Below are 25,954 nucleotides of genomic sequence, written 5' to 3' on the forward strand. Positions count from 1 at the left end.
CTGAGGTATGTTTGTAAGTCTAAGCATGCCTCTTAGCCCTGCGGATGCTGAATGCATCAGCTGGGGACAGGGGGGTTGGCCCAAGGTCTCCTGCTCCACTCGCTTTGCCAGGATAAAGTAAGGGGAGCCAGGAGGAGGGATGAAGGAACCCTCCTGCTTCCTTCTCCCTCTTGGGAGTGCAGCCAGGCTGCTGCCAAGTCAGCCTGCACCACCTTTGCTCTGGCTCCCTGTATTTGTCCTTTGGGCGCAGGTGAAAGTTAGACTAACTGACTTCATGTGATGGAGCCCTTCAGGCTTGAGCTATACAGAGGCCAGAAATCGCCTCTCCTCGCTTCCATCATGATCACAACAGAACCACTTCATATAGCACTGAGACTGCAAACTGGGGGATAGGAGCTACAAAGAGACGTTCCCATCTGCTCCCCCTTCCTGTCCTTTACCTCAAAAAATGCATCCCCTACCAGGTAACAGTGCTTTCCCTTTTAAGTCCCACTACTCTTCATTTTGTTGCGGCAATACATTGAAAAGCTCTGGGCCAACAGGCTTGATGGCTGCAAAGAACCAAAGATGGCACCTCCTGAATCTGGTAAGACATGCTCAGTGAAGGCTGGCCAGCAGTCTCTTCGTTGTGAACCACTTTGCTGTAGCATGCTGGGAAGAAGGCCAAGACAGTTTTGGGGTGGGGGGAACTAGCTATCCTTGCTGCTCCCCTCCTGTTTCCTCATCCCCCACTTTGAAGTGTATTTTATTCGACCAGGAAACGCCTTCTCTGCACCTTCCTTGTTGAACCAATAGCATTTATTCCTTGTGGATGTTCAAAAGCTGAAGGAGAAGATTCATGTGGCTTCTTTTTCTGTGGCCTGTCTCCTAGCGCCAAGGTTGGAGATAGTGAGAGCGGCTAGAAAGCAACAGAAGAGACCATTTTGAAATTGGAGTCGCCCAAGGTCAGATCGCTTGAGCTGGGAGCATTGGTGCTGCTTCCTGGGCCATTAGTTGACTTAGGGGTGGTGTACAAAGAGTCTTGTCCAGCCTTGCCCAACTTGGTGTCCTCTAGGTGTTTGGGCTACAACTCCCATTGATGGCCATAGTGAATGGGGATTGTGGGAGTTATAATCCAAAGCACCAAGATGGTACCTGGAGGGTATCAGGTTGGGGACGGTTGGTGGTGGTTGGTTTTGTCCATGTGCGAAAGATGAGTGTTCTGAATTCCCATCTTTGAATTCCCGATTCCACTGTCCATCCAGTGTACTAAAATGACTTTTCCCTGCTGAATGAAAATCTAGTGCAAGTTGTACTCTCAGCAACCACTGTCCTTTTCTATACATTCATTTACTGTGTCATAAAAGCACCATTCTTTGAGGGGGGTTATTCATACACATTGAAAACCTTTTCCTGTTCAATTTAAGAACATAAGAAGAGCCTGCTGGATCAGGCCAATGGCCCATCTAGTTGAGCATCCTGGTCTCACAATGGCCAACCAGATGGCTGTGAGAATCCTTCAAGCAGGACCTGAGAACAAGAGCACTCTTCTCCACTCCTTCCAGCAACTGGTATTCAAAAGCACTACTGTCTCTGACCATGGAGGCAGAGCAGCAGTATGGCTTGTAGCCATCAATAGCACTCTCTTCCATGAAACTGGCTAACCTTCTTTAAAGTCATCTAAGTGGGTGGCCTTCACTGCCTCGTGCGGGAGTGAGTTCCATTGTGGTTCGAGTCACATCCAGTTTGGCCCCCAGATAACAAGGCTCTTCTTAATGAAAGCCATGTGTGAGCCTGAAGGCTTGCTCCAAAAAGAGCAAGATCAAAGCCTGCCCAGTTGACAATGAACCGGTTGTATCGGCTCATGAGCATTGATGGCTGGCTAGCCTTCATTCAATAGCATGTGACTTTTTCCTCTCTCACACTGAATTGGGTGGGATTTAATTTTTTTGGCCCCTTTTGTTCCTTTGGGGCCAGCAGATCCAGTTACCTGTGTGCTGATCCAAAGCTCCTGTAGGTATTGCTGCAACAAAACAAAAAGGCGAGTTATTCAAGGGTTATGGGGGAGGTGATTGTTAACCCTAAGGGGATTTAGGTGCATGTGATGATACTTACACAGTGTTGTAAGGCATGGGCTTTGGTCCATATCTACTCAAACTCGGGTTCTGGTTGAGGCAATACTAGCATGAAACAGGGGAGAAAGATGATGCTTTAAGTTTTCAATTGAATCTTAAATCCAAGGTATGTGGGGGTGGAGTGCAGAACCGAACACAAAATATTGCAGTGTAGTGCATCTGTTCAGAGTACCAGCCACATCCTCTCTGGGGATGCTCTATTTCCTTTTATTCCCTTCCCTACTCAGTTATCCATTCACCCCACAACAGACCCTGTGGACTGGAGACCCTGGCTGTGAATGTGCCCTTCTTAGGAAGGTTAGGACTGAGAATCTTTTCCAGCCTGAGGGCCACATTCTCTTAAGAAGCAACCCTCTGGGGACCTGTATGCCAGTAATGGCCAGAGGCAGCAAGGGGCCAGAGGCAACAGTTGTGACTCTTAACCAGCCCTCCAGATGTTTTGGGACTACAACTCCCATAATCCCTAGCTAACAGGACCAGTGGTCAGGGATGATGGGAGTTGCAGTCTCAAAACATCTGGGGGGGCAAGTTTGCCTATGCCTGCTCTTAACCTTTTGCCCAACAGGGCTTTCTGCCTGCCACACAACCTGAGGCTTCTTTCTAAACACACACACACACACACACACACACACACACACACACACACACACACTGCCCTTCTTCTCTCCCCCCCACTCCCAATTCTGCTTCCAAGCTAACAAAATTCATTTTCAGAGATTCAAGGATGTTTTCCAGCCAGGAAATGACCTGAGAAAGGGGCAGTGAGAGACATAGCTTGCAGAGAATCCCAGGGGCCAGAGAGAGGCAAAGGGGGCCGCATTCAGTCCCTGGTCCTGAGGTCCTTACTCCGCCACCCCAGGTTCAGAAATTCTCTCCAGGGCATCCAGACAAAAGCTGCTTCAGCCACCACCTCCCACTCCTCACCCCAAATATGCACACTAGTGAACAACAGTCTCTTACCCGCCAGGTCTGCGTGACGTCGGGTTTTAAGTACCTCACGGCATAACAGCTGAACCCAAGAACTGTGAAAGAAGCACAGAGGGCTTAATCTCCTGGTCTGCCTTGCCAGCTGTGGCTGATGCAGCTAAGTAGCCACAAGTGCTTCTGGCGTGTTCCTATGCGCAGGCCCACAGGGAAAGCTGGGAATGGCAGGGATTTGGCAAGACTTGCTGTGCGAAAAGCAAGTGCCCCAACTCCTTCCTTCTGCACTGAGTGGCTTCAGAATGAGAAAGTAAAGGAAGGTCAGGAGGGAGGGCAGAGTCAGTCCATGCAATGCTGGGGATTGCTTTGGGATTCCTGCATTTGAAAAAGCTGCCCATTCAAGAAGGGAACTTTACACTTCGCCACTCATAGGAAACCATTTGGGCTGTTAGTAGCATGTCTCTGTGGCCAAGCATTGCCCGGGGCTGATGGGAGTTGTGGTGCAAAACTTCTGGAGGGCACCAGGTTGGGGATGGCTAATCCTAATCATTTCCACTACGTGTTGCTGAAAGACATCAGGGATTGGTGCAAAGGCCCTCGTGGTTCTTCTGCCTTCCAGTTCACAGAACCTTCTTTCTAATCAGTCCTGGCTTGGGAACATTTTTTCATGACCGTTCTATGACTTGGCAAAATCACCATGTGGACAAAGCAAGACCACAGGCTGGGAAGCACCTGGAAGAGTTTTAGGGGTTGATCCGAGACCTTGCCATGTACATCCCAAAGGCCACTCCCTGGGGAAGCTCTCACTTTGAGGACCTGATCACTCCAGCAAATGGCTGTGGTGCAACTTCCTGAAAGACAGAAGGATGCTGAAGGCAGCTGTACCTCCTACCTTTTTTGCTAAAATTGGGCACCTTGAACTCTCCTGCGCTGGAGACGAAGCGAGACCAGTCGTCCATAGCTCTGGTGTAGCTGGGCCATTCCTCCTGGTTGGTGCTGGGCAAGAGAGGCGCCATCTTCCCTGCTCGGTACTTTTCAGTCAATGACTTGCCCAGTTCTGTCATACCCTGAGCAATGACAAAGTTACTACAAGGCGGCCCTGCAGTCGGACGCAGCGGAGCACAGAAGAGTTTCCTGCGCTCAGTTTAAGGGATTGCATGTGGTGATGCCCATCTCAATTTCTGAGGGGGAAATGTGTGCAGATCAGCTTCCCCCAGCCTGGTGGTCTCCAGCTGTTTTGGACTACAAATCCCATAGGGGCTGGTGGGAGTTACAGACAGTCCAAAACTGCCAGAGGGCACCAGGTTGGGAAAGGCTGGCACAGAGCACACAATGAGTAGTGGCAACAGGTAGATGGGCATTTGTGCCACTTACCCCATGCAACCACCTCAGGCTTTGTGAGAGATGGTTAAGTGCAGCTGCATGTTTCTAGGAAGCATGTATGAACACACATTTTTTCTGCTTTGAAATGCATGTTCAGAATGCACTGATGTCTCCAAGGAGTAAGTATGACTTTTAGAAGGCATCTGAAGGCAGCCCCGTATCAGGAGGTTTTTAATGTTTGATATTTTAGTATGTTTTGATATACGCTGTGAGCCAACCAGAGTGGCTGGGGTGGGGTATAATAATAATAATAATAATAATAATAATAATAATAATAATAATAATAATAAATTTAAAGCCTCCTATCTCCCTTCCCCCCAAACACACACCAGGAGGCAGAGAAGTTGCTTCCTATTATAGAAGCAGCAGCTCATCCAGGCTCATCTTTTAAAAGTGACACGATAGAAGTTTATGCATAGTCGGAAAAGTGGACAGAAGAAAGTTTTTTCTCCATCTCTCATGGCACTGGAACTCATGGACATTCAATGAAGCTGTATGTTGGGAGGCTCAGGACAGAGAAAAGAAAGGACTTCTTCATGCCGCTCATAGTTAAACTATGGAACTCACTTCCACAGGAGGCAGGAATGGTCACCGACTTAGATGACTTTAAAAGAGGATTAAGACTAATTCATGGAGGGAAAGGGCTGTCAATGGCTACTAGAATAGCCATGATGTCTGCCTCCACAGCTGAAGGAAGCAGTGCTTCTGAAGTTGCTGGAAACTACAGGAGAGGAGTGCTCCTCTGCTCACGTTCTGCTCACTGGTTTCCCATAGGCATCTGGTTGGCCACCGTGATCCACCTGAAGGCTCTTCTTATGATCTTAAGTTAACGACTGTGCTTTGCTCAAAAAAGCAAATGGGGTGGGGATGGGCGTAATGCACGGGCCACTGAAGGGGCAGCCAGTTAAGGTGGCCGGATGTAAAACTGTAGAGGGCTCCTGCGCCTTTCATAGTTGTGTGGAAGAGGGAATTGCAGCAGGTGAAGTGTGCCATGCAAGCAGCATCTGCTGGAATCCCTACTTCATCCAACTATGAGAACTTCAGGAGCCCTCTCCACTTCCTCACCTGGCCACCCAACACTCTGCAGAGATGGATGGACCACAGGATGACAGCGACAGCAACAGCAGCAGCATTTGATGGCAGTGACTCACCAGGGATGGGAGGCGCTGGGTGGGCACTCCAGCCAAGGTGAACGTTGCATTTTCAAAATCATCTTTGGGGGAGGGGAAACAAACACAAACAAGAAACATGAGTCAGAGTTGTCAAGATTACCTTCCCCATCCCAGCTGGCCAAGGGCCCTGCCTCTCTGAAAATGTCAAGTGCATTGCAGAACGTGCCACTACACCAGAATCCTGGTTTTGGTTTTAGAATACAGTGTACGAGTTCCTGGTCCTCACCACCTTGATGCATAGGTGGACTGAAGGGGAAAAAGAACAGCCTCTGAGGTTTCTAAGTAGATCTGCCACTCACTGCCTCCTGTGCTTCTCGCCTGCCACAACCTCCATCTCCTCCCTCCAGTGTGGTCGCATCCTCCTACCACCTGCTCCTCTCCAGCCTCTTCCCCCTCCTCCTCTGCCACCTTCAGCATGCCAGGGCTTCCACAGTCTGCTTCCAGATGGTGGCAGCAGCAGAGGTTTTTTGCCGCAAGTGGTGAAGCATCCTGGGCCAGCCCTGTACTCACACAACACCACAAGCAGAGCAAACTCGGGTCTGGCTTGGCTCTCAATACCAATGAGCCATTGGCCCGTTACCTTTGCAGCAAGTGGTGGTTGTCCTGCAATGCTCGTCTGTGAGCTTGAAGGCCGCGGTGTCCATATCCATCTGCCTTAGCGTCGGCAAGCGAGGGTGATAGATGTGATGCTTCACTCCAGACAGCATGACTTTTCTGGGCTCCAGTGGGATGAGGACCGCCGGAGAGGCGTAGACAGGAGGAGCATCTTGAGGACAGAGGGTCAAATCCAGTGTTTGGGCCATTGCTGCAAAATTAGCCAGAGGAAAGGGAAAGGGGAGTTACCACCTTGCCCATGCTGTCCTCTGGGCAAGTGAAGGCACCCTCCGTCCCTCCTGCAGAAACTCTTCCTTGAGCTAGAGTTATCTTGAGTTCACTGTTTGAAGGAGTGGCCTCCTCTTACCAGTGGAAGATGTGGGGGGCAAGATTTTTATTCACCAAAATGTCCTGGGCCAGCCCTGGGCATCCTTCTGAACAAAGGGCATGCATAAGACTGGTTTGCAAAGGTCCTCAGGCTGGGATATGAGCCATGAAGCTCTCAGAGGACGCTGAACACTAGGAGGATCACAGAAGTCTTCTGACTTGTTCATAATCCCTTCCCCTTCCATGCAAAATTATGAAGAATAATAATTTTCCAGGACTTAGAAATGGTTTGAATGCATAACTGCTGTGATCAGGCCACTGGAATCCATGCAGATCAGGGGTGACTGACTTCCAGCCCAGGGATCTGATCAAGCACATTTTTCAGGTTTCCCTAAGACCCAGTGGCAAACCTTGAGGTCTCAAATCTTGCTTTCCATTCTATGCAATAGTTGCAGAACCCCTTGCAGCGCCCCCAAGGCTCCGTGCCCGGTGTAACCAAACAGGTCATGTTCCCCTAAATCTGCCTCTGAAAGACCCCACCAATTTTGGCAGTCATTGTACAATGGATTTAAAAAATAATAATTAACAGTGTTGGTGTCGGCAGAGAGCTTGAAATCTGGCTGGCATCTATGGACTATGTCTTCTATCAGCCGGTAGGGTTTAAAGGCACTTAGGCTTCTGGGGATTGTCATCTAGAACTGCTGGGCGGCACCATCTTGGGGAAAGCTAGTTTAAATTAAGTTACGTTTCCAAGCTGGGATGTAACAGAGACCTGTGATGAGCCTAAATCAAAAGTGGCTGCTTTCCATCTCCTCTGACATGCACAAAGAGAGGGGAGGATGTGAATGTGAGCCTACAGCTTCTCATGGTTCGTGGAATGCTGACATCCAAACTGATCCTGTGCTTGCTGTGTCTCAGAGCAGCAGAAGGAACAGAGGTGCAAAGGGCTGTATAAAAATGCTGGAGGTTGCTTGGGGAGGAAGTTCCTCAGGAAACAAAAGAGCTGGCTTAGGAGTGAACTTCCTCTCTACGTTTGCAAGGACTGTAGCGGCTGCAGCTTCCCAGCTCACAGGGACACACGCAAGCAACATGTGTCTTTTATCAAATGTGTCAGAACAAGCAGGGCTCTGCAGGTCCCATTTCCTGCTTCCTGTGGAAGGAATTCGAGGCAGCCTTCAAAAGCAGCATAGAAAATGTCTTTCCTCCGACTCCATGCACTCAGGACCTGCCAGGCGGCTGTCACAGTTGCAGGAGTTGCAGCTCTGCATCACTTTTCCATCCCCACCTCACAATTGCTAATTTGCTGCCCTTTCCATTGAATTATCGTCCTTCCCCACCCCCAATCTGGCAGGCCTACCAGTATTTAAGCAGCCTTATTGATTGCCAATAGACTTGCTTCAAAGAGAGTCTCCTGTGCAATGCTAAGCAAGTGCCTCCTGTGTCTTTCACAGAGTTCCAGCGGCAAAAAAGCCCCCATGGGGCCTGCCTCAGGGCTGGAGGGCAAGGAGTGTGGCACACACAGCTCTGCCTTTCAGCACATGTCACTGCCACTCTGTCTGCCCCCTGAGGCACCTGCCTCACTCTCCCTAAAGATGGGGCTGAGCTGGCAACCAGAGTGGTTTAGGGAGAAACCCATGGAGCTCTAGAAGATGAAGATTCCTCCTGGCAGCAGTGCCAGTCTCCTTCAGGTGCCTTCTAAGACGTCCTGCCCATGGCTCATGGAGGACAGTCTTTTGTCTGAAGGACTCTCTGACCCAAGTCTGGTTCAAGATCAAGAGCCCTCGGAAGGGAGCAGTGCGTGGGTTTTCCACCAGCAGCTAGGATCCCCCACTGCAAACTGAGTGGACACAGAAGGCTCCTTGTCACCACCTTCCCCCACACCAAAAGATGCATTTCTATTCAACTTACAGCATTTATTTCTAAATTTGCTTCTATGCATGTCAATTAGCAAATGCAAATATAATGCAAACCTGTCTCTTCTTTGCATGAGGGGCCGCTGAAGCACCCTCACACCCGCAAGTCCACAAGAAAAGGGAAAGGAATACCTCATCCAAGGGGAGACCTGCTTTCTTCTCTGAACTTGTTTCCCGTTCCAGGGCTGAGGGCTCACTTGCCCCTCCAGACATTCTTTGTATTGACCCCCAATTCTCCATGGCAACGGGAAGCCAATACCCCAAGGAACAGTTGGGTGATGAGGGCAAGGTTGCTAGGTGACTAGAGCGATGTCACTGGAGTTACCTGGTAACGGGTGATCTCCCCCATTCACCAGGGCTGAAAGAAGGAAGTGTCGAGCCTGAGGTTGTAGTATCTGCTGTGGCCACTAACTGGCCTGTGCAGGAAAAGGCCAAAGAGAAGTTCTCTCTCTCTCTCTCTCTCTCTCTCTCTCTCTCTCTCTCTCTCTCTCTCTCTCTCTCTCTCTCTCTCTCTCACACACACACACACACACACACACACACTCTGTGCTGGTCTGGGAGGAAAGGAATTCAGAAAAGAATTGAAAATAAAACTGCCAACATAATAATGCCATTAGAAAAACCTATGATGTGACCACTTTTGGAATACTGTGTACAGTTCTGGTCAGCTTACCTCAAAAAGGATGTTGTAGAGTTGGAAAAGGTTCAGAAAAGGGCAACCAAAACGATCAAGTGGATGGGGCGACTCCCCTATGAGGAAAGGCTGCAGCATTGGGGACTTTTTAGTTTATAAAGTTATACATGGCATGAAGAAAGTGGGTAGGACTCGTGGGTGGCTGGTAAAGCTGGCTGTTGGAAGATTCAGGACACAGTGCATAGTTAAACTGTGGAACTCACTCCCACAGGAAGCAGTGATGGCCACTGATGTAGATGGCTTTAAAAGATCCAGCACAACTTGTTGGTGAATGCTAGACAGGGGTCAGCAAACTTTTTCAGCAGGGGGCTGGTCCACTGTCCCTCAGACCTTGTGGGGGGCCGGACTATATTTTGAAAAAAAATGAACAAATTCCTGTGCCCCACAAATAACCCAGAGATGCATTTTAAATAAAAGGACACATTCTACTCATGTAAAAGCATGTGGGCTGGATCTAGAAGGTGGCTGGGCCAAATCCAGCCCCCAGGCCTTAGTTTGCCTACCCATGTGCTAGAGCAATAGTTTCCTAGCAACCAAGGTGTTAGCTGGGGAAAGGACATTTGGATGATCCAGGAAGAGACTTGCTACTCCATTCTTCCACATATGAGCAAGCCTGGTAAGGAGCAGGCCTATTCAAAGAGATTAGGGGCAGTAGAAAATCCTGTTAGCAGCACAGAGTCAGTGGGAAAGGGATCATCCTTTAATTGACAGCATCTGCAATGACACAATTAACTTGACTGGCCTCTGGCTCCCGCAGATTGGTCCTGAAGATTGAGAACCCACTCCATCTGCTTTTGGCAGTGGCGTGTGAATGTTCAGTATACTCTTTGTCCAATGCTAGTAAGCCGTGAACGAGTCATATATGGAGCTTTGCCTGCAAAAGTGTGAATGTGGCTACATACACATTAGCATCTTGGACTGCAGCGAGGTCATTCCCAGCCCCACACTGCTGGACTTCAAGTCTCATTTGTACATTGCGGTGCACACCAAAGAGATGTCTTTGCCTGATGCCCATTACCTGAGTTATTTCCCTGCAAATACAGCACCCCTGGGCTCCAGTTCACTGAAGTTGTCATCTGAGCATGTGCAACAACAGCTGTCCAAAATGTATACACCTCATCCGAACTACAACTTCCATTCTCAAATGGGATGGAAGCAGGTGTGAGGGAAAACACTTTGAACTGCAGTATTTCTCAAGAAGCAACAGGATAGATATGGATTGTTGCCAATGTCATGTGTGCTCACCTTCAAACACCAGCAGTGGGAGTGTGCTAGAGTTAGGTGTCAACAGTAATGTGTTGCTAGCTAAGCTCTTTCTGCTCCAGGGCAGATGTTCTCTCATTTGGGTGGTGCCTCGGGTTGGGCTGCTTTTCTCTCCTGGTTTTTAGAACAACTCAGCCTCCCTAATCCAATTTGTTTACTGTGTTATCAGCTAATCCCTTTCCCAGCTTCTCAGAGGGTTGCATTGTAGCAGGAGAGCCAAGGACCTTGTTCTAACTAGCAGCGACAACAAGGGAAGTCTGCAACTCTTGCTGCCCTACCTTTCTGCCCTCGGAGGAAGAACCACCCCCGGCATAAGAGACAACAGGACCATGATGGCATCCACGACTCTTTAGCCTTTCTGCAGGTAATTTCAGTTTTCAGTGGGCTAGACTGAGTGGTTCTATAAAGAACCGTGGTAGAGGACCTTCTTAGTATGCCAAATTTTCCTGAGTTAGTCCCCTTGCATCTCCAGGTAGGAGGCAGAGGAACATGTTTGAAAACCCAGAAAGCCACAGCAAGCTAGTTCTAGACAATCGGCAAGATGTTCCTGCAGATAAGGCAGCTTCCTATTGAATTAGAGAGCTAGGATAGAATTTGCAGTAAGGCTTTGTTGCCTATTGAGGGTGCTATATGCTCAAAATGCTTAATAACTGCTGGCTTGTGTTTGGCTCCCTGTCTTGGCACTGCTTGAATTGTTACTGTTGATGAAGTAAGGTGAGCTTGTTTGGGGAGAGGAGCCATAAAGCCATGTGCGTGTGTTTTTGTTGAAGCCCTGGGATCCATTCAGTACATCAAAACAAGTGTTATTTCACACTTTCCAGTGCATTTTCACTTTCCCCTTCACTTATCACAAAAAGTTTGATCTTCTGGGGGAAGTGGGTTTGTGGAGCAAGATCTCCCCATCAACTCTCATTGTGCAGCTTAAATGTGTGAATTAGAAGCCGCCCAGAAATGCCCACAGACTCCCCCAGTGGCACATTTGTGGGCTTTTTTTTTTCCTGGCAAGAAGCAGTAATGAAATTCTGCCTTCTGCAGGTGGCAGGATGCTGGGCTGGATTGAGAAAGTCGTACCGCAACCTCCTGTCAGCTCCCCCATCGCTATAGTAGTGGGGAAAGACACACAGGCTGACCAAATAGCTGTAGAAGCTGGGCCTGTATCTGCAAGGCAGGTGAGTGGACATCTCAAAGGCATGCTGAGGGTGGGGTGGGGGCTTTGTACCAGGGCTGGTTCACTCATGAGGCAAGATGGGGAGACTGCCTCAGGTGGTAGTATTCACGGGGGCATCAGATCCTGATGTAGATCTTCCTTCCTCACACATTTCTTCCCTGGTAGGAATGGGTGGGAGGCGCAATTTTGGCATCCGCCTCAGGTGCCAAAATGTCTTGGGCCAGTCCTGGACCATACTAATTCCATGGACTTTTGACATGTCATATTCTACCTTGGCAAACACAAGCTTGATCTTAAGGGCCAGCAGTGGGAATGGCGTGGTGAGAATGAGGTGAGGTTTACTACTCAGATTACTACAGGACAACTGAGAATGGATCAGCAGCAGAGATGATCACACGTTGGGATGTGCTTTCAGGTGCGATCTGATGTGCTTTATGAAAACAAGAACAACAACAACTATCCTTAATTTACAGAACAAAAGTGTTTGGCCACTGAAAAGTGATAAAAGGAATAGAAGAAAAAACACACAGGACAAATCTTTTACCACGTGGCAATCTATTCAATACACAATTGATAATGGTCTTAAATAAAAGCTCTACAGAGCATTGTTGCAGATATGTTTAGTGTGAACAGTATGGTCTGAACTACACTCTTTTTTTAAAAAAAAATGTTTCCTATCTGTGACATATAAGATGATTTATGTGCTGTCCCCTCACACAAGGTTTGGATAATCTGTATGAATTGATAAAGAAACAGTTACATTAATGTATAACCTGGTACCTGATGAGAGGTGTGGCAGAGAAGGATTAGAGATGTTGTGCTATATGCTTGTAATATAAAATTATTACATTTATTGTAATAAATGAAAATTATTTAAAGAATAAAATTAAAACAAGAGCACACAACTGGAGTGTGCTATGCTCACCTTCTGCACCATTTATAAAATGAGCTTAACTCACCCTGCTGTGCTTGGGCTTTTCAATCAAACTAATTGTGTACACAAATGCAGCAGGTGGCAGAGTTGAGTCTTGCACAGCATGTAGTGTAGATTGGAGGCTGTGTGTGTTTAGCAGAGATGCTTAGGAGGATGGTGTTACAAGCATGTCCCTGTTTACAACTGAGAAAATGTTGGCAGGTCTGCAGAGGGTTGAAGAGCTGATGTTGCTTCCAGGCTACTTTTCACTTTGTTAGGACAGCTGCAGCTTTTGCAGCAAATGCAATTGTCCAAGGCAGCCTTCCTTCCCCAACATGGTGCACTCCAGAGGTTTCAGACTCTACAACTCTCACCAACCCCAGCCAGCACAGCTGTACGATGCTTGGGCTGGTGGAAGTTTGGCTTTGCTGGCTGGGGCTGATGAGAGTTGTAGCTTGAAACATCTGGGGGGGGGGACTGGCTGAGCTAATGTGATACACCTGGCTGCAGTGTAATATGCTGCCAGCCCTTAAGACTATGATAAGAGCCTGCTGGATCAGACCAATGGCCCACCAAGTCTAGTAAGGTGTGCTCACAGTGGCCAATCTTAGGACAGCCCTCCCCTCTCTCATCCCCGAGTCCATGATTTATACAGCAACACAGTGAAAGAAATTACAGAAAGGTGTGTGGAGGGCTTTGAGCCCTCGTCCAAAGGCTGATATTTAAGATGAGATGGTCTGCTCATCAAGTAGGCAGAAGAGAACTAACTGGTTGGGCTTGAGCAAGATGCTTCTGGCTGATCTTCTCTACTACCCTCTGGGTGCTATTTCACTGCCTGAGAGTTGTTCTCTGATTGTGGTTTCTTCTCTCTTGTGAATCCTCAAGCTGACAGAAAAAAGTCCCAGGAGTGCTGCAGAAGGTAATAACTTGGGGGTGATGGGGAGGGGAAAGAAGAGTACATGTGTATAAGTCCTGGAGACAAGGCAGAGTTTGGATTACAATCTCTCAATGCTCCTTCTGACAGCCTCTTTATTCACCATTCATTTTGATTTGCTAGTGCAAAGCTTATGCAGATGTCCTGCCCTTACTGAGTGTTCATTCTGATTTGCTTCCAGGGCAGTTATATGACAAGGAGCATTCAGCCTGGTTCACTTGCAGGGTGTTTACATACGGTATCTTCCCATTAATAATTTGCTGACCACATACTTCAGTAAATGTCCCTGGCACTTCCCAAACTGCAAGAAGTCCTATTTTGTTAGTAGATTTGTCGTGGGAGGGTGAGTGGAGAGCTCTAATCCACTAGGATGGCACAAATCTATGTTTCTGGTATGCCTTTGAATCCCTCCTGCAAATTACTGACAGGTGACCTACAGGTGGGTTCCAGCAGCTACTGCTTTTGGATGACATCTCTGCAAATGAAACTGCAAATGCATTTCCTTGTTTGCTTAGAATCTACCTTCATGGCTTGACTCTGCCTCCAGAAGGCTTGCAAAGTGGGAGGGAGTTAGAATGAGTCTGGGGCCCCCACACTATTTTTTGGGTTGTTACCTTCTCCTTGACCATACACCCCTTCACAATTCTGCACTGTTGGCCATCGTAACTACCTCTTGTGCCGCCAACATTTTCAGGCGCATCCTTGAACATTAAAAGTACGGGCAGTGTGCAAGGATGGCAGTAGAGGAGAGGGGTGCTGTGGAACCTCGGTGCACATTTCCAAACTTCAGGATCTCTCTTGAAAAGTTGCAAAAATGCAACCCTGTCCCTTAAGGAGGTATCATGGGGGCATCACCCAAAAAATCTTCTGTGGCTGTAAATGTGATCCAGAGAAATCTTATATGCTCCTGGAAATGCAAGTAGCACCCAAGGATAATTTTAGCTTATAGCTTGGCTTTTCCTCCATTTAGGGTTCAAAGAAAATGCTCGTGATTCTGTCTCAACAACAGACAGGTACCTGCCATTCTTTGTTTCTCTCCCCCTTATTTTACACATGTACCCTGTTTCCATCTGGGTTCCTTATTCTGAATTGCGGCTAAAAGGAATAGTATGGGAAGGAGTCATCTGTCTGAAGCTTTCTAGCACACACCGAAAGGCTCCTTTTTAAGGTGGTTTACTCAGAGGATGGTGGCAAACTGTACAAAGTGAGGCCTTCAGGGGTCTCCAGAACTGCCCCCTTGTAGAGATGCATTGATTTTAGACCCTCAAGTCACCACTTTGGGCAAGATGAGGAGGACTGTTAAGGCAGAAGACAGACCAAAGGCAAGTTTCATATCTGCATTACAGACCAAAATGCCCCTAGTATTTGTTACAGAACCATAGTTCCAGGAGCCAGCAGTTAAGATCCACACGCTGAGTTTGTGATCTGGCTATACTCACATATGTTGGGAACTCTAGCATGGGTGAGAAGCAAGATCTGGGAACGATGGGATGGGGAGCTTAATTCCTTTCTCAGCCTTTTCAACACCTGCCCTCCTTCCCATGTGGCAGCTGAATCAAAGGCCCTGCTTTCTGCAATTCAGGGTGTGCTCATCTGAATAGCACCCTTAAATGACTGGGTGGTTCTGTGTATATGTTTGGGGTGATAATGGGGGGGGGGACCCCATTCCTTGCAGCTAGCTGCCTTCTGGGTGGGGAAAGGTCTTGGCTCTGCTTCTGCTGTTAAGGTCTGGAAGGAAGGAAGCTTCTTTGTCCACCCCAGTCCTCCTCCTCCTCCTTTGCAGCCCTGGCCGAGGAGTCCTCTCCTGGATATCTCAGGGCCTGGAGAAGGTGATGCCACAGCCAGCACAGAACTCTCCTGTCATGCTGCAAGAGGCTGCCAAGAGCTTTGAAGCCAGCATTGATATCCCAGACGTGGTGAGTAAGGGTGATCCAGTTTGATGGCAGTCTTGCTTTCATCCTGAAATGTTTCCAATGGTGAAATTTATTTTTTTGGTCTGTGTTCAGACAGAAGTCCAGAGCATAGAGGAGGAGAAAGAGGAAGAAGAGGAAGAAATAGGTAAAGTGCTTGTGTGTGTTTGTGCGTCCCCCACCTGTGAGTGGGCACTGAAGTTTGTTCCCTGACATGATGTATAGAGGGGTAAAGGTAAAGGTAAAGGGACCCCTGACAGTTAAGTCCAGTCGCAGACGACTCCGGGGTTGCGGCGCTCATCTCACTTTACAGGCCGAGGGAGCTGGCATTTGTCCACAGACAGTTTTCCGGGTCATGTGGCCAGCATGACTAAGCCGCTTCTGGTGCAAAGGAACACCAAAACCAGAGCAGCGCACGGAAACGCTGTTTACCTTCCCACCGGAGTGGTGCCTATTTATCTACTTGCACTTTTTGGCATGTTCTCGAACTGCTAGGTTGGCAGGAGCTGGGACCGAGCAATGGGAGCTCACCCCTTCGCGGGGATTTGAACCGCCGACCTTCTGATCGGCAGGCCCAAGAGGCTCAGCGGTTTAGACCACAGTGCCACCCGCCCCCATAGAGGGGTAAGTTGCCTGTAAATAATTGACCAGCATGAGAGGCCCCCTATTCAATCATAGCTGTGCAGTTTCTCATATCTTTAATACTCCGCAGAGTTCCTCTTCTCTGTCCCTCAGGTATTCACAGCAGCTCCTGTCATTAAGTCAACGATTTAAGAATCCTCCTTAAACTGGACACTGGGTAGGATTGCAGCAACAGGAAAGGGAATGTTTAATCACCCCCCCCACACACACACACAAAATGTCATGATGAATGTCTTCCCCTAACATTAAGGACCAGGGAAAGGAAGACTTATTATTTTTAATTTTGCTTTATTTCTTTCTATAGTAAGATGCGAATAAAAATATATCTACGCAGTGTACAAACATAATTTAAAACCAATAGCAACAACAACAAAATACAGCAAAATACACTGATGGAAGAGAAGTGCAAAAAGAGTTATCTGATACGAAGGTTATAGAAATGATAACCTGGCCCTTTCCAGCAGACGGGGCGAAAGTATCTTCTTTTCCAATCCCCTGTTCTCTCTCTCATTTCTCCTACTTCCACCAGTCTCTGTGATTGATGAAGAAGAGGAGCAGAATGAACTGTACTACAGCTCAGACAACAACGCCCCTGATAAAATGTAAGTTTTCCCAAACCCACCAGGTATTTTGAACTTTGCCTGTGCTTGACTCCTAAAAACATTATACAGAAGTAGAAATTTCAAGGTGGAGAGTCTGAAGATGAAGCTTCTTAGTAGGAACCCCTCCCTGAAGGAGCAGTTTGGAGTGCCATTTATGCACCTTTAGCTATGCCGCCACTTTGCTGGGAATGCACAGAAATGCTCTATGATCTTAATCTACGGCCTCGGCCCAGTATACCTGAAGGAGCGTCTCCACCCCCATAATTCTGCCCGGAAGCTGAGGTCCAGCACCGAGGGCTTTCTGGCGGTTCCCTCATTGCAAGAAGCAAAGGTACAGGGAACCAGGCAGAGGGCCTTCTTGGTAGTGGCGCCTGCCCTGTGGAACGCCCTCCCATCAGATGTCAAAGTGATAAACAACTACCTGACATTCAGAAGACATCTTAAGGCAGCCCTGTTCAGGGAAGTTTTTAACGTGTGATATTTTACTGTATTTTTGGTTTCTATGGAAGCCGCCCAGAGTGGCTGGGAAGGCCCAGCCAGATGGGCGGGGTATAAATAATATGTTGTTGTTGTTTTGTTGTTGTTGTTGTTGTTGTTGTTTATCTATGTACTAACTAGCACTCGTGCAATGTTTGACTGCAATTTCCCACAGAAACAGAATGAATGGAACCACAGGAGGGAATCTTCTTTGTGTATTCCTTTTAGTTCTATAATGTGGACACACACACAAAAACACTCTCTCTAAATGTGTCTTGCTGTAGCTGTGATGACTGTTTTATTGTGGACTAGTAAGATGAACAATCCTAATCATGTGTCCCTTTTCTCTTTATCTCTTTCTTTGAAGTGGTGGGAAAAAAGTGATCACTTGGATTTGGGAAGGATTTGGGAAAATGATGCCTCAACCTGAAAACATGAAAAAGATGGAGGTATGTGCAGACAAGACACAGAACAAATAGGAAAACAGATAAAAGGCAACAGTGTTATTCCATTTAAACAAAATTCACGGAGACTGCAAAATAATACTTTGCTGCGACCACCCAAGGCTCACAAGGTGGTGTGTGAGATTTTGACGTACACAAAACTCTTCCTCAGGTTGGTGTGTGTGATAGTGTTTTTTTCTCTAAAAAATAGAATATAATGAAGTTTGCTTTCAGTCTCTTGGGCTGCACAAAATAACTAAGCTGGGCTGAATTGTTGCAGAAGCTCCCAAATGCTGTAGAATTCATTAATTCGTTTGAATTTATACCTATAGGTTTTTAATTTTATAAGGAGGCTCTCCTGGTACCTTCATTACATATCTTTAGATGCCAGGCAAAAACATTTCTCTATAACAAGGTTTTTGCCTGATAAGCATTCAATGGACTTTCAAATGTGTTTGTGGGAAGGTGACTATTGGCTTGTTTTTGTTTTATGCATTTGGGGTTCTCATTTTGTCTTTTTACGTTGTGAACTGCCCTGTGATCTTTGGATGAAGGATGCTTTTCTCTGAACTGCAGGCTCCTCCCTACCTGCCACTTGCAGCCTTTTTCTACTCCTTTGTGAAAGCCTTTGAGGGAGCAGAGCTGGCATTCATAATACAGGCTCCTCTTTTTGCTTTCTCTCCATTTGTGCTACCAGGAATGGACCCCAGGAGACCAGGCTGCACAACGGGGTGAGTGACTGGCTTTGGGGTGCCCTAGTGATTTGGCTGCAGGCTCTTGGAGGAAGGATGCTAACTTCATTCTCCAACTCTCCCCCTCCCACCCCCTCACAGCACAGAAAGGGAGTTTACCTGCCAGCCCTCTCAGTGAACCAGGGATGAAGCACCGGGCCTCGACTGACACCCTGTCCACTCGGAGCCTCTCTCTCTTTCCTCGAACACTTGGCGGTGATGGGACCAGGTCAGTGTGCAGAGCAGCCTTGCTTGGGCAGTTGGAACCAGCAATTCAGGTGCTTATAAACAGATTTGGAAAACGTTCGGGAAAAGGCAACCAAAATAATCAAAGAGGATGAAGCAACTCGCCTATGAAGAAAAGTTGCAGTGTTTGGGGCTTTTTACTTTAGGGGAAGAGGTGACATGATAGAAGTTTAGAAAATGATGTACGACCTGGGGAAAACGGATAGAGGGAAGTTTTCCTCCTTCTCTCATAACTCTAGAATTATGTGAAGCTGAATGTTTGACAATTCAGGGCAGATAAAAGAAAGTGCTTCTTCACACACCACACAGTTAAACTATGGAACTCACTTCCACAGGGGGCAGTGATGGCCACCAATTTGGATGGCTTTAAAAGAGGATTTGATAAATTCATGGAGGATAAGGCTACTTATCTACTGTCAGAGGCAGTATATATTTCTGAATACCAGTTGCTGGAAACCCAGGAGAGTGCCTGTGTGCTCATGTTCTGCTTGAGGGTTTCTCAGAAGCATCTGATGGACCACTGTGAGATCAGGATGCTGGACTAGATGGGCCATTGGTCTCATCCAGCAGACCCATCTTATGCTCTTATGTTTCGGCTTTGTCGGGTCACCTCACTGAAGAAGAGAAGACTTCATGACTGAGGCCCTGAGATTCTGGACTTGGATGTGTCTCCTACTGGCTGAGTGTCAGTTGACATATTCCTCGGAGGTGTTGGGTCTGTTGCAAGGGCTCTTCAGAGAGCTGTTAGTCCCCCCCAAATTGTGAGTGTGGTTCTAATAAGGATCTTCTTCTGACCAACAGTGTTATTGACTGGTTTGTTCAGGGACTGGAGAAAGTGATGCCACAGCCTGTCACCAAAGTGAAGGAAGATGGACAGGTGAGGAAGGGTCTATTGGGTACCCTTTTTAATGTTCCACTGGTGGACCAGTTTCTTCTTTGCTTCTCCAGTGCTGTCCCAAATCATTCTGGGTAGGTAAAATGAAATGGGGGTGGAATTAAATTCAGTGGTGATCTGAGTTACTGAGCAGGATATCAATTTTGGAGATTACATTAATTTAGGATGACTTTTTATAGAGATGATTTAGGGGGTAATGGGTTCTGCCCCTCCCAATTTTACTCTCTTAACCACTTGTGAGGTATATTATGCTGAGGGGTGGTGACTGGCCCAAGGTCACCCAGTGAGCTTCATAGCCAAGTGGAGCTTTCAGCCCTGGTCTCTCAGTGTTGTAGTCTGACATACTACACCAGACTTGAGAGAGGATGGTTTTGAACCTCTTTTAGGAGCTGATGGAGCAGGCAGATATGAGACAACAGAACTTGCCCCTTGACATCACACTTTCTTTTCTCTTCCCAACAGAGTGCAGAAGCTGCAGACCTGGGCCCAGGACAAGCAAGTAAGTCATAATGAGTCATTTCCCATGGTGCTGTTTAGGTGGCAGCTTTTCTTAGCCATTTCTTCTCAGAGGGTTGGTCGCAGGTGGGCTTCTACCCCTCAGATCCAAGGAGCTTCATTTATGATGCACCTTAACAGTTAAACTTACCTTTGCAGATATCAGGGAGAAGTTCCTTTGAATGCCCCCTTATTATGTGCGAGGCAGATCTTTGTCAACCTGGTGCCCTCTGGATGTTTTGGGCCAAATCTTTCCTTCATACCCAGCATCATACATCCATGCCCTCTGTGGGAATGTTCAGGGTGGCAGGAGAGGATATACTGTTTATTAATATCCTTCCTAACTTGCACTAGCAAGTTCCTTTACTTAGCAGAGTTTACTTTCCCCTTCTCGTGCACAGCAGAAAACTAGCTGCAAACTCGTGTGACTTTAAGATAATACGCAATTCAGTCTGGCTTGTCCAGATTGAAATGTGTTCTAATATTTTCCTGGTGAGACACCTTGAATCCCTCCTAAAAGTATAAAGACACCACAGTTATTCATAAGCAATAAAAAGAAAGTTTACTCACAATCAGGCAGAGCACAGTGTGATCCCTGAAGGCACGCTTTAGGCTTAAAGTTACAAACTTATAAAAACAGGTTTACCCCATAAGGAGGATGACCTGAGGGACTGCTTGGCTGGCAGCCAGCAGCTCATTCCAGGAAGTTCAAAGGATGAAAAGAAGATGGAAAAGAGGGAGAGTGGCAGCATGCCTTGTCCTTTTACAGGTCTGGAAAGGTCACGCCCACCCACTAGTCACATGCAAGGAAGGATGCTCCAGGCCAGGAGGAACAGGAAGTTTCAACTGGCTGGACCAAACATTCCCTTGCATGTCCACTCTAGGAAAACAAGGAATGTTGCATTTGACTGCTCCCAGTGGATTACATCCCACACCCTCAACAAGTGATGGGAATTGTAGTTCAAAACAACTGGAGGACACCAGGTTAAAGAAGGCTACTGTAATGACATTTGGTGAGTGCTGAATGAATGTTTCTGAATGGTGCCTTGTATGAGGAAGTTCAGTTAGCATCCCGGGGACTTTGTGGTGGGTGGGTGCTTTTCCATGCTGCTGATAACTGCAGCTCTTGATGTTTGCCATGGATAATTGTTTGCTCAGCACCTCTACTAGTTTATTTCTATGACCAGGTTGGAAGGGGGCATGCAATTGTATGGCTTGAATCGAATGTTAGACTACCTCTCCAGCCCTCTGCAGGATGACAAGCCTTCTGTGCTTCGCAGGTCAGGGATTGGAGGATCCAAACCAATTTCAGTGGCTGTCTAGCAAGCTTCCTGTTAATATGATTTTAGCATGTTGCTCACTGGCCTGGGTGCTGAGCTCCAGTGCATTTCTGTGGGCATGGAGAAGGGTAATACCATATATCTATATATGTATAAATTGTTCTCAAGTTTAGGGAACCAAGGGACACAATATTTGTTGGTCACCTTCCAGGGGCCACATGCTAATGGTGGATGAGGCCAGAGGCAAAACTAGGTGAAAAGTCAGGTTTCTCTACTCCCACACACATCTCTCCATCCTCTATACTGGCAAACAAGAGACATTTTCACAGGTCAAGGAAACAAGTGAGTTAGTGAAAAGCACTCTGGAAGGGAGGGTAGCAGAGCCTGGGGAAGGGGGTACAGGTAACCCACCAAGAACTGGAATTGCTCTTGGGAGGGGGAAGCTAAGGGTTTTTGTTGTGTTTTGCAGCATTTCAAATGGGTTTATGTTCCCAGTGAGGCTGGGAAAACATCAGACCCCTTCCAACCCCCCCTCCCCGTCCAAATTCTTCCTTTAACTTCTTCTCCTTTTGTTTCAGGGAGCAAAGGGGCTTAAGTGCCTCTGAAACAAAGGGACACTGAAGATTTGAAGACTTCCTTTTCCAAAAAATGAAACCAGCCTGAATTTCTAATGCATCAGGAAGAAAAGACTTTGCACGTTTTACTTTTTTTTCTAAATTAAATAAAGACTAGCTTTTAAAAGAGCAATCTGAACATGAGGTGGAGGTAGCCTTATTGCTTAGCTGGTCATGAAAGAAAAAGCAGTGTCCTATGTGAAAATCATAGAAAACATTGAATTGTAGAGTTGGAAGGGACCCTGAGGGTCATCTAATCCAACCCCCTGCAAGGCCACAATCTCAACTAAAGCATCCATGTCAGATGACCGTCCAATGTCTGCTTAAAAACTTCCAATGAAGGAGAGTCCACCTTCTGTGGGAGTCTGTTCCACTGTCAAACAGCTCTGACCGCCAGAAAGTTCTTCCTGATGTTTAGTTGGAATCCCCTTTCTTGCAACTTCAGTTCATTGGTTTGGGTCCTACCATCCGGAGCAGGAGAAAATAAGCTTGCTTTATGGGAGGGACCTGACAGTATCCTTAGTTTCCAGGACAACATTCCTGATGGAAGCATTTTAACCAAATAGGCTTCACTAGTCAGCAAGAACTGCTCCCATGTTGCCTTCCCCAACTTGGTGCCCTCTAGATGTTTTGGACCACAATGCCCTTCAGCCTCAACCAGTGTGCACACTGTCTGCGGCTGATGGCTGTTGTAGGCCAAGCACCAGGTTGGGGAAGGCAAGACTGGTTGAATCAAAGGTAGGAGAAAGGTAAAGGATGGCAACACATTTTGGATTTGGCATTGGGAGGTCAGAGACTTGGACTGGGGAGGCCTGTTTTTTATATTTTTGTATTCCCCATGTCCTTCATCCACTTTGTTTCTTGATCCAGTAGTGTTTCTCCTCCAAAATAGTCAGAAAATAGTCTTTTATTGCATTCAGGAATATATATGGCAAAGCCGGGAAATGAGAAAAGCTACAACTCACCCAATATTTTTCTTTGAGTAGCTCTCTCATGTAGACAAAGTATTTCTGTCTCTTCTTCTATCAGGACATTATAGCTTTACTAGTTGGGGTTTTTTAGATCACCTTTTGGTCAATTTACAAAGCTAAAACTATTATTTAAAACACAATCCAACCATAACATCTTAATTAATGTACACAGTGTTAATAGAAACACCACAAAACCCATCAGATTAATATTAAACTGAAGCAGCAGAGGCCAGCCATCTCCTAAGGCTTTCATGCTGGGTGTTTCATGTGAAATTGATTGTTCAAGTCATGTTTTATTGGGGCCCAGTGGATGATGTGAACAACAATTTGCAATCAGCCTTTTCCCAACGCTGCTTCCATCTCTTTTCTTTCTTTCTTACTACTTGCTTACTTACATAGAAAATTGGATGTTTATAAGAATGGAAGCCCAGCACAATCTGCACAGGTCTTTGTGCCCTCAGCCCTACAATCAGAAAAAGTGCAATATCCCTCAAAATCAATTGCAATCCCACCTGGAGCTTACAGCAGAGAAGCAATCAGTGTTTGGATGCTTCTCAGGAGGAAGCAGCCTTAATGGAAGTTTTCACCAGTTCTCTGATGAAGAGGTCAATAGAACAGAGAAAGCTACCATGAAAGTTTAGGCTTTCAGCCCCCTACCTAGCGATCTAGATTTTATTTTCAGGACCACACATGTCAATGGTTTCAACATGTACCATGACCTCCCCAGAGCTATCTACTAGACTATCCAAACAATCTGTCACAAATTAAAAGCAGAAAAATGTTCCCTTTGTAGATGAGTAACTCAAGACAGTTCATCAAGCCCACCTGATGTGCATATCACTGACTTTTATACAACAACCTGGTTTCTCTTTCTGAATTCCAGACTAGCAACAGGTGAACACTATTGTCCTTCTGAACTTATTAGAAACTACACAAGATATCATTATTTATTAAAATTCTAAACCCCCTCCCCTTAATCCAAAGATCACAGGGTGGTTTACAAGATAAAAACACAAAAATACATACCATAACATGAAACAAAAACAATACTGCCCCCAACAGTATATATTATCCCAGTCATTCCTCAAGGAATTCAGAGCAGTGCACATGGTTTACCCTTGTGTTCATTTTGTCCTCCTCACAACAACCCAATAAGTGGGTTAGGCTGCAAGGGAGTAACTGGCTCACTATGGCCCAGTAAACTTCATGGTCCCTCACAATGAGATTAGTTGCAACTGCCGACTTCTCTCCTTTTGCCCCCATCTGGTGGGAAGAGCTGCTGCTTTTCTTCTTTGCTTGAGGGATAGGAAGCCTCACGTCCAGGGGCCAAAAGTGCTCTCCACTCCTCTCTTATCCAGTTCATAGGACTCCATGTGTGTGTTTTTCACCAGGTTGTTATTGAACAACAATCATGCCTCTTGCCTGTCTGTGTGGAGGATTGAGTGGTGTGTGCAGAAAGAGAGTAGAAACCAGACTGCTATTCGAAGACAAAATTTACATACATTACTGTGTCGTCTTTTGCCTCTGCTCTTGTCCACCATTGGCATGTGGGTCCCCAGAAGGGAATACGGCCAGCCCTGTTTTACTTATAGAGCCCAGGGCAAATGAAGATGTCTGGGGGCATGTGGGTCTCACTAGTGCTACAGTCACTTTTCTCCCGGAATGTAAGTCCACCTTAAAATTACAAGAATATAGCCCACCCCCACCCCAGGCTCCCTCCTTTCACAATCCAAAGCAAAGCAGAAACAAACTCTCTGATCTCCCCACTGGCTCTATCTGACTGTCCTGCTTGGGGACCAGTAAGCAACATGCCAGATTCCTCCACTTCAAGGGGAACAAGGAATGGATTAATCTGCCAGTTTCTGATTTTTCCAGTCTTAAATTCAGTTTGCCATATTTTCACATCAGTTTATGTTTTTTGTTTAGTTTTTAAAGTCATCACGACAATTAATCAGTGCATTTCTCATATTATATGCCTTCCTCCGTGGAAGCTGGTCCATTAGGGCACATGGGGCACTGCCCCGCCAATATCACTCTGCTCTCAGCCAGACCCCACTTGCCAACCTTCTTACTTGCAACTGGTCCAAGGAGTGCTGCCGCCTATCAGCTTCCTCCTCTTTGGTCTCAGTTTTGCCTTTATAGAGCTCAGCAGGAAGGAGGAGGACAAAACTAGAATTAGATCAGTCTGTCACTGGCTCTGGCGCCACCTACTGTTGGTCTCCCTGCCTTCTACCCTATCAATCCCAAAGGGCACCAGCTGCCACCACTGACACTCCTGTGGGCAATTTTGCTTAATATTTCTGCAAGCAGTTTCCCCTGCTACATTATTTTCACAAATATACATACACATTTTTATGCACACTTTGCCCTGAGATACCCAGTTTTGTATGGATTTTTTCGGTTAGAGATCTATACCTACAAAATTCAGAAAAGTTTGCATTTTGGCTCGTGTGTTGTTTCCGCAAGTGCTGAGTATGTAGAAACTGAAGCCACCCCATGTGTGGAACTGCCTGATATCTCAGCAAATGCATATCCCAAATTCATGTTTCATGAGAGAATGCACAGGAGGAGGCGTTGCCAGAGAAAGGTGAAGGGAGATGTGCTTCAATTTTCGCAAGTGCCTGCCAATTCTGCCACGCACCCAGCTGCTGACTTCCTTCTGGCTTTGGAGTCCTGCTTGGGGCACATGGGATAACTTAAAATTATCTGGGGGGGGGGGGGAAACATTTGCCAGAACCAAGTCAACAACTTGAGAAGTTTTGTGTCTGAAGAGGACAGAATCGCTGCCTACCGAAGAGGGACACAATGAATAGTAATAAGGTGATCCCATTTGGGCTTTGCCACTTAGCATCTGTGCCTATAAATAATTAGATGGCTCTTCTTGCCCAGTGGTCCCTAACCTGATGCCTTCACCATTTTATTTCAGCCTGCACCTTTCCCACAAGACAGAGCCATGTGGAATTCTTGGTGGAAGACCATGAAATCCAAGAGGAAGCGATGTGTTGGTGTGGCACAGCTGAGTGGACTGTGGGGGCACCTCCCAGCCCCCCAAAGCAGAGGTAGGAAGCCAAAGCAGGGGAATTAGGAGGAAGAATATCTGTTGCTGTATAACTTGGTAACTAAGGTTGCCATATTTCAAAAAGTGAAAATCTGGACACAAAAGTTGCTGAGTTGTTTTTTGGGCAAAGTTGTTGAGCTGGGGTTTTTTGGGGTTGTTTTTTTTTTTGCAAAATCTCGAAAAAAGTTTTTGAG

The 25,954-nt window shown here is 46.8% G+C and overlaps 2 protein-coding genes across 3 annotated transcripts in view; one reads left to right on the plus strand and one right to left on the minus strand.

Moving 5' to 3' along the window:
* Positions 1 to 776: 776 nt before the first annotated feature.
* On the minus strand, positions 777 to 8,702 carry SPMIP8 (sperm microtubule inner protein 8). Of its 2 annotated transcripts, none has more exons than XM_081921842.1 (8): positions 8,482 to 8,702; positions 6,171 to 6,395; positions 5,570 to 5,631; positions 3,928 to 4,102; positions 3,075 to 3,136; positions 2,095 to 2,159; positions 1,970 to 2,002; positions 777 to 898 (listed from the first exon to the last, which is right to left on the minus strand). In XM_081921842.1, exons 2-8 carry the CDS (start codon positions 6,391 to 6,393, stop codon positions 868 to 870), a joined length of 651 nt encoding a protein of 216 aa, XP_081777968.1. In that variant the 5' UTR covers positions 6,394 to 6,395; positions 8,482 to 8,702; the 3' UTR covers positions 777 to 867. The 2 variants fall into 2 exon arrangements, with proteins under 2 accessions (XP_081777968.1, XP_081777967.1); XM_081921841.1 differs by having other exon boundaries at positions 8,557 to 8,700.
* Positions 8,703 to 8,733: 31 nt separating this feature from the next.
* CNGB1 (cyclic nucleotide gated channel subunit beta 1) overlaps positions 8,734 to 25,954 on the plus strand; it is a gene marked incomplete at its 5' end in the record, with an annotated part of 43,801 nt that continues 26,580 nt past the window's right edge. The window contains 13 exons of the mRNA XM_081921774.1: positions 8,734 to 8,752; positions 11,417 to 11,550; positions 13,348 to 13,381; positions 14,367 to 14,409; positions 15,123 to 15,312; positions 15,403 to 15,490; positions 16,478 to 16,550; positions 17,395 to 17,476; positions 18,168 to 18,201; positions 18,304 to 18,430; positions 19,249 to 19,324; positions 19,805 to 19,841; positions 25,629 to 25,761. Coding sequence (XP_081777900.1) covers positions 8,734 to 8,752; positions 11,417 to 11,550; positions 13,348 to 13,381; positions 14,367 to 14,409; positions 15,123 to 15,312; positions 15,403 to 15,490; positions 16,478 to 16,550; positions 17,395 to 17,476; positions 18,168 to 18,201; positions 18,304 to 18,430; positions 19,249 to 19,324; positions 19,805 to 19,841; positions 25,629 to 25,761 — 1,070 coding nt within the window. The remainder of the gene's footprint in view (positions 8,753 to 11,416; positions 11,551 to 13,347; positions 13,382 to 14,366; positions 14,410 to 15,122; positions 15,313 to 15,402; positions 15,491 to 16,477; positions 16,551 to 17,394; positions 17,477 to 18,167; positions 18,202 to 18,303; positions 18,431 to 19,248; positions 19,325 to 19,804; positions 19,842 to 25,628; positions 25,762 to 25,954) is intronic.

The sequence above is a fragment of the Podarcis melisellensis genome, assembly GCF_964234715.1.
Source record: "Podarcis melisellensis genome assembly, chromosome: 8".
NCBI lineage: Eukaryota > Metazoa > Chordata > Lepidosauria > Squamata > Lacertidae > Podarcis > Podarcis melisellensis.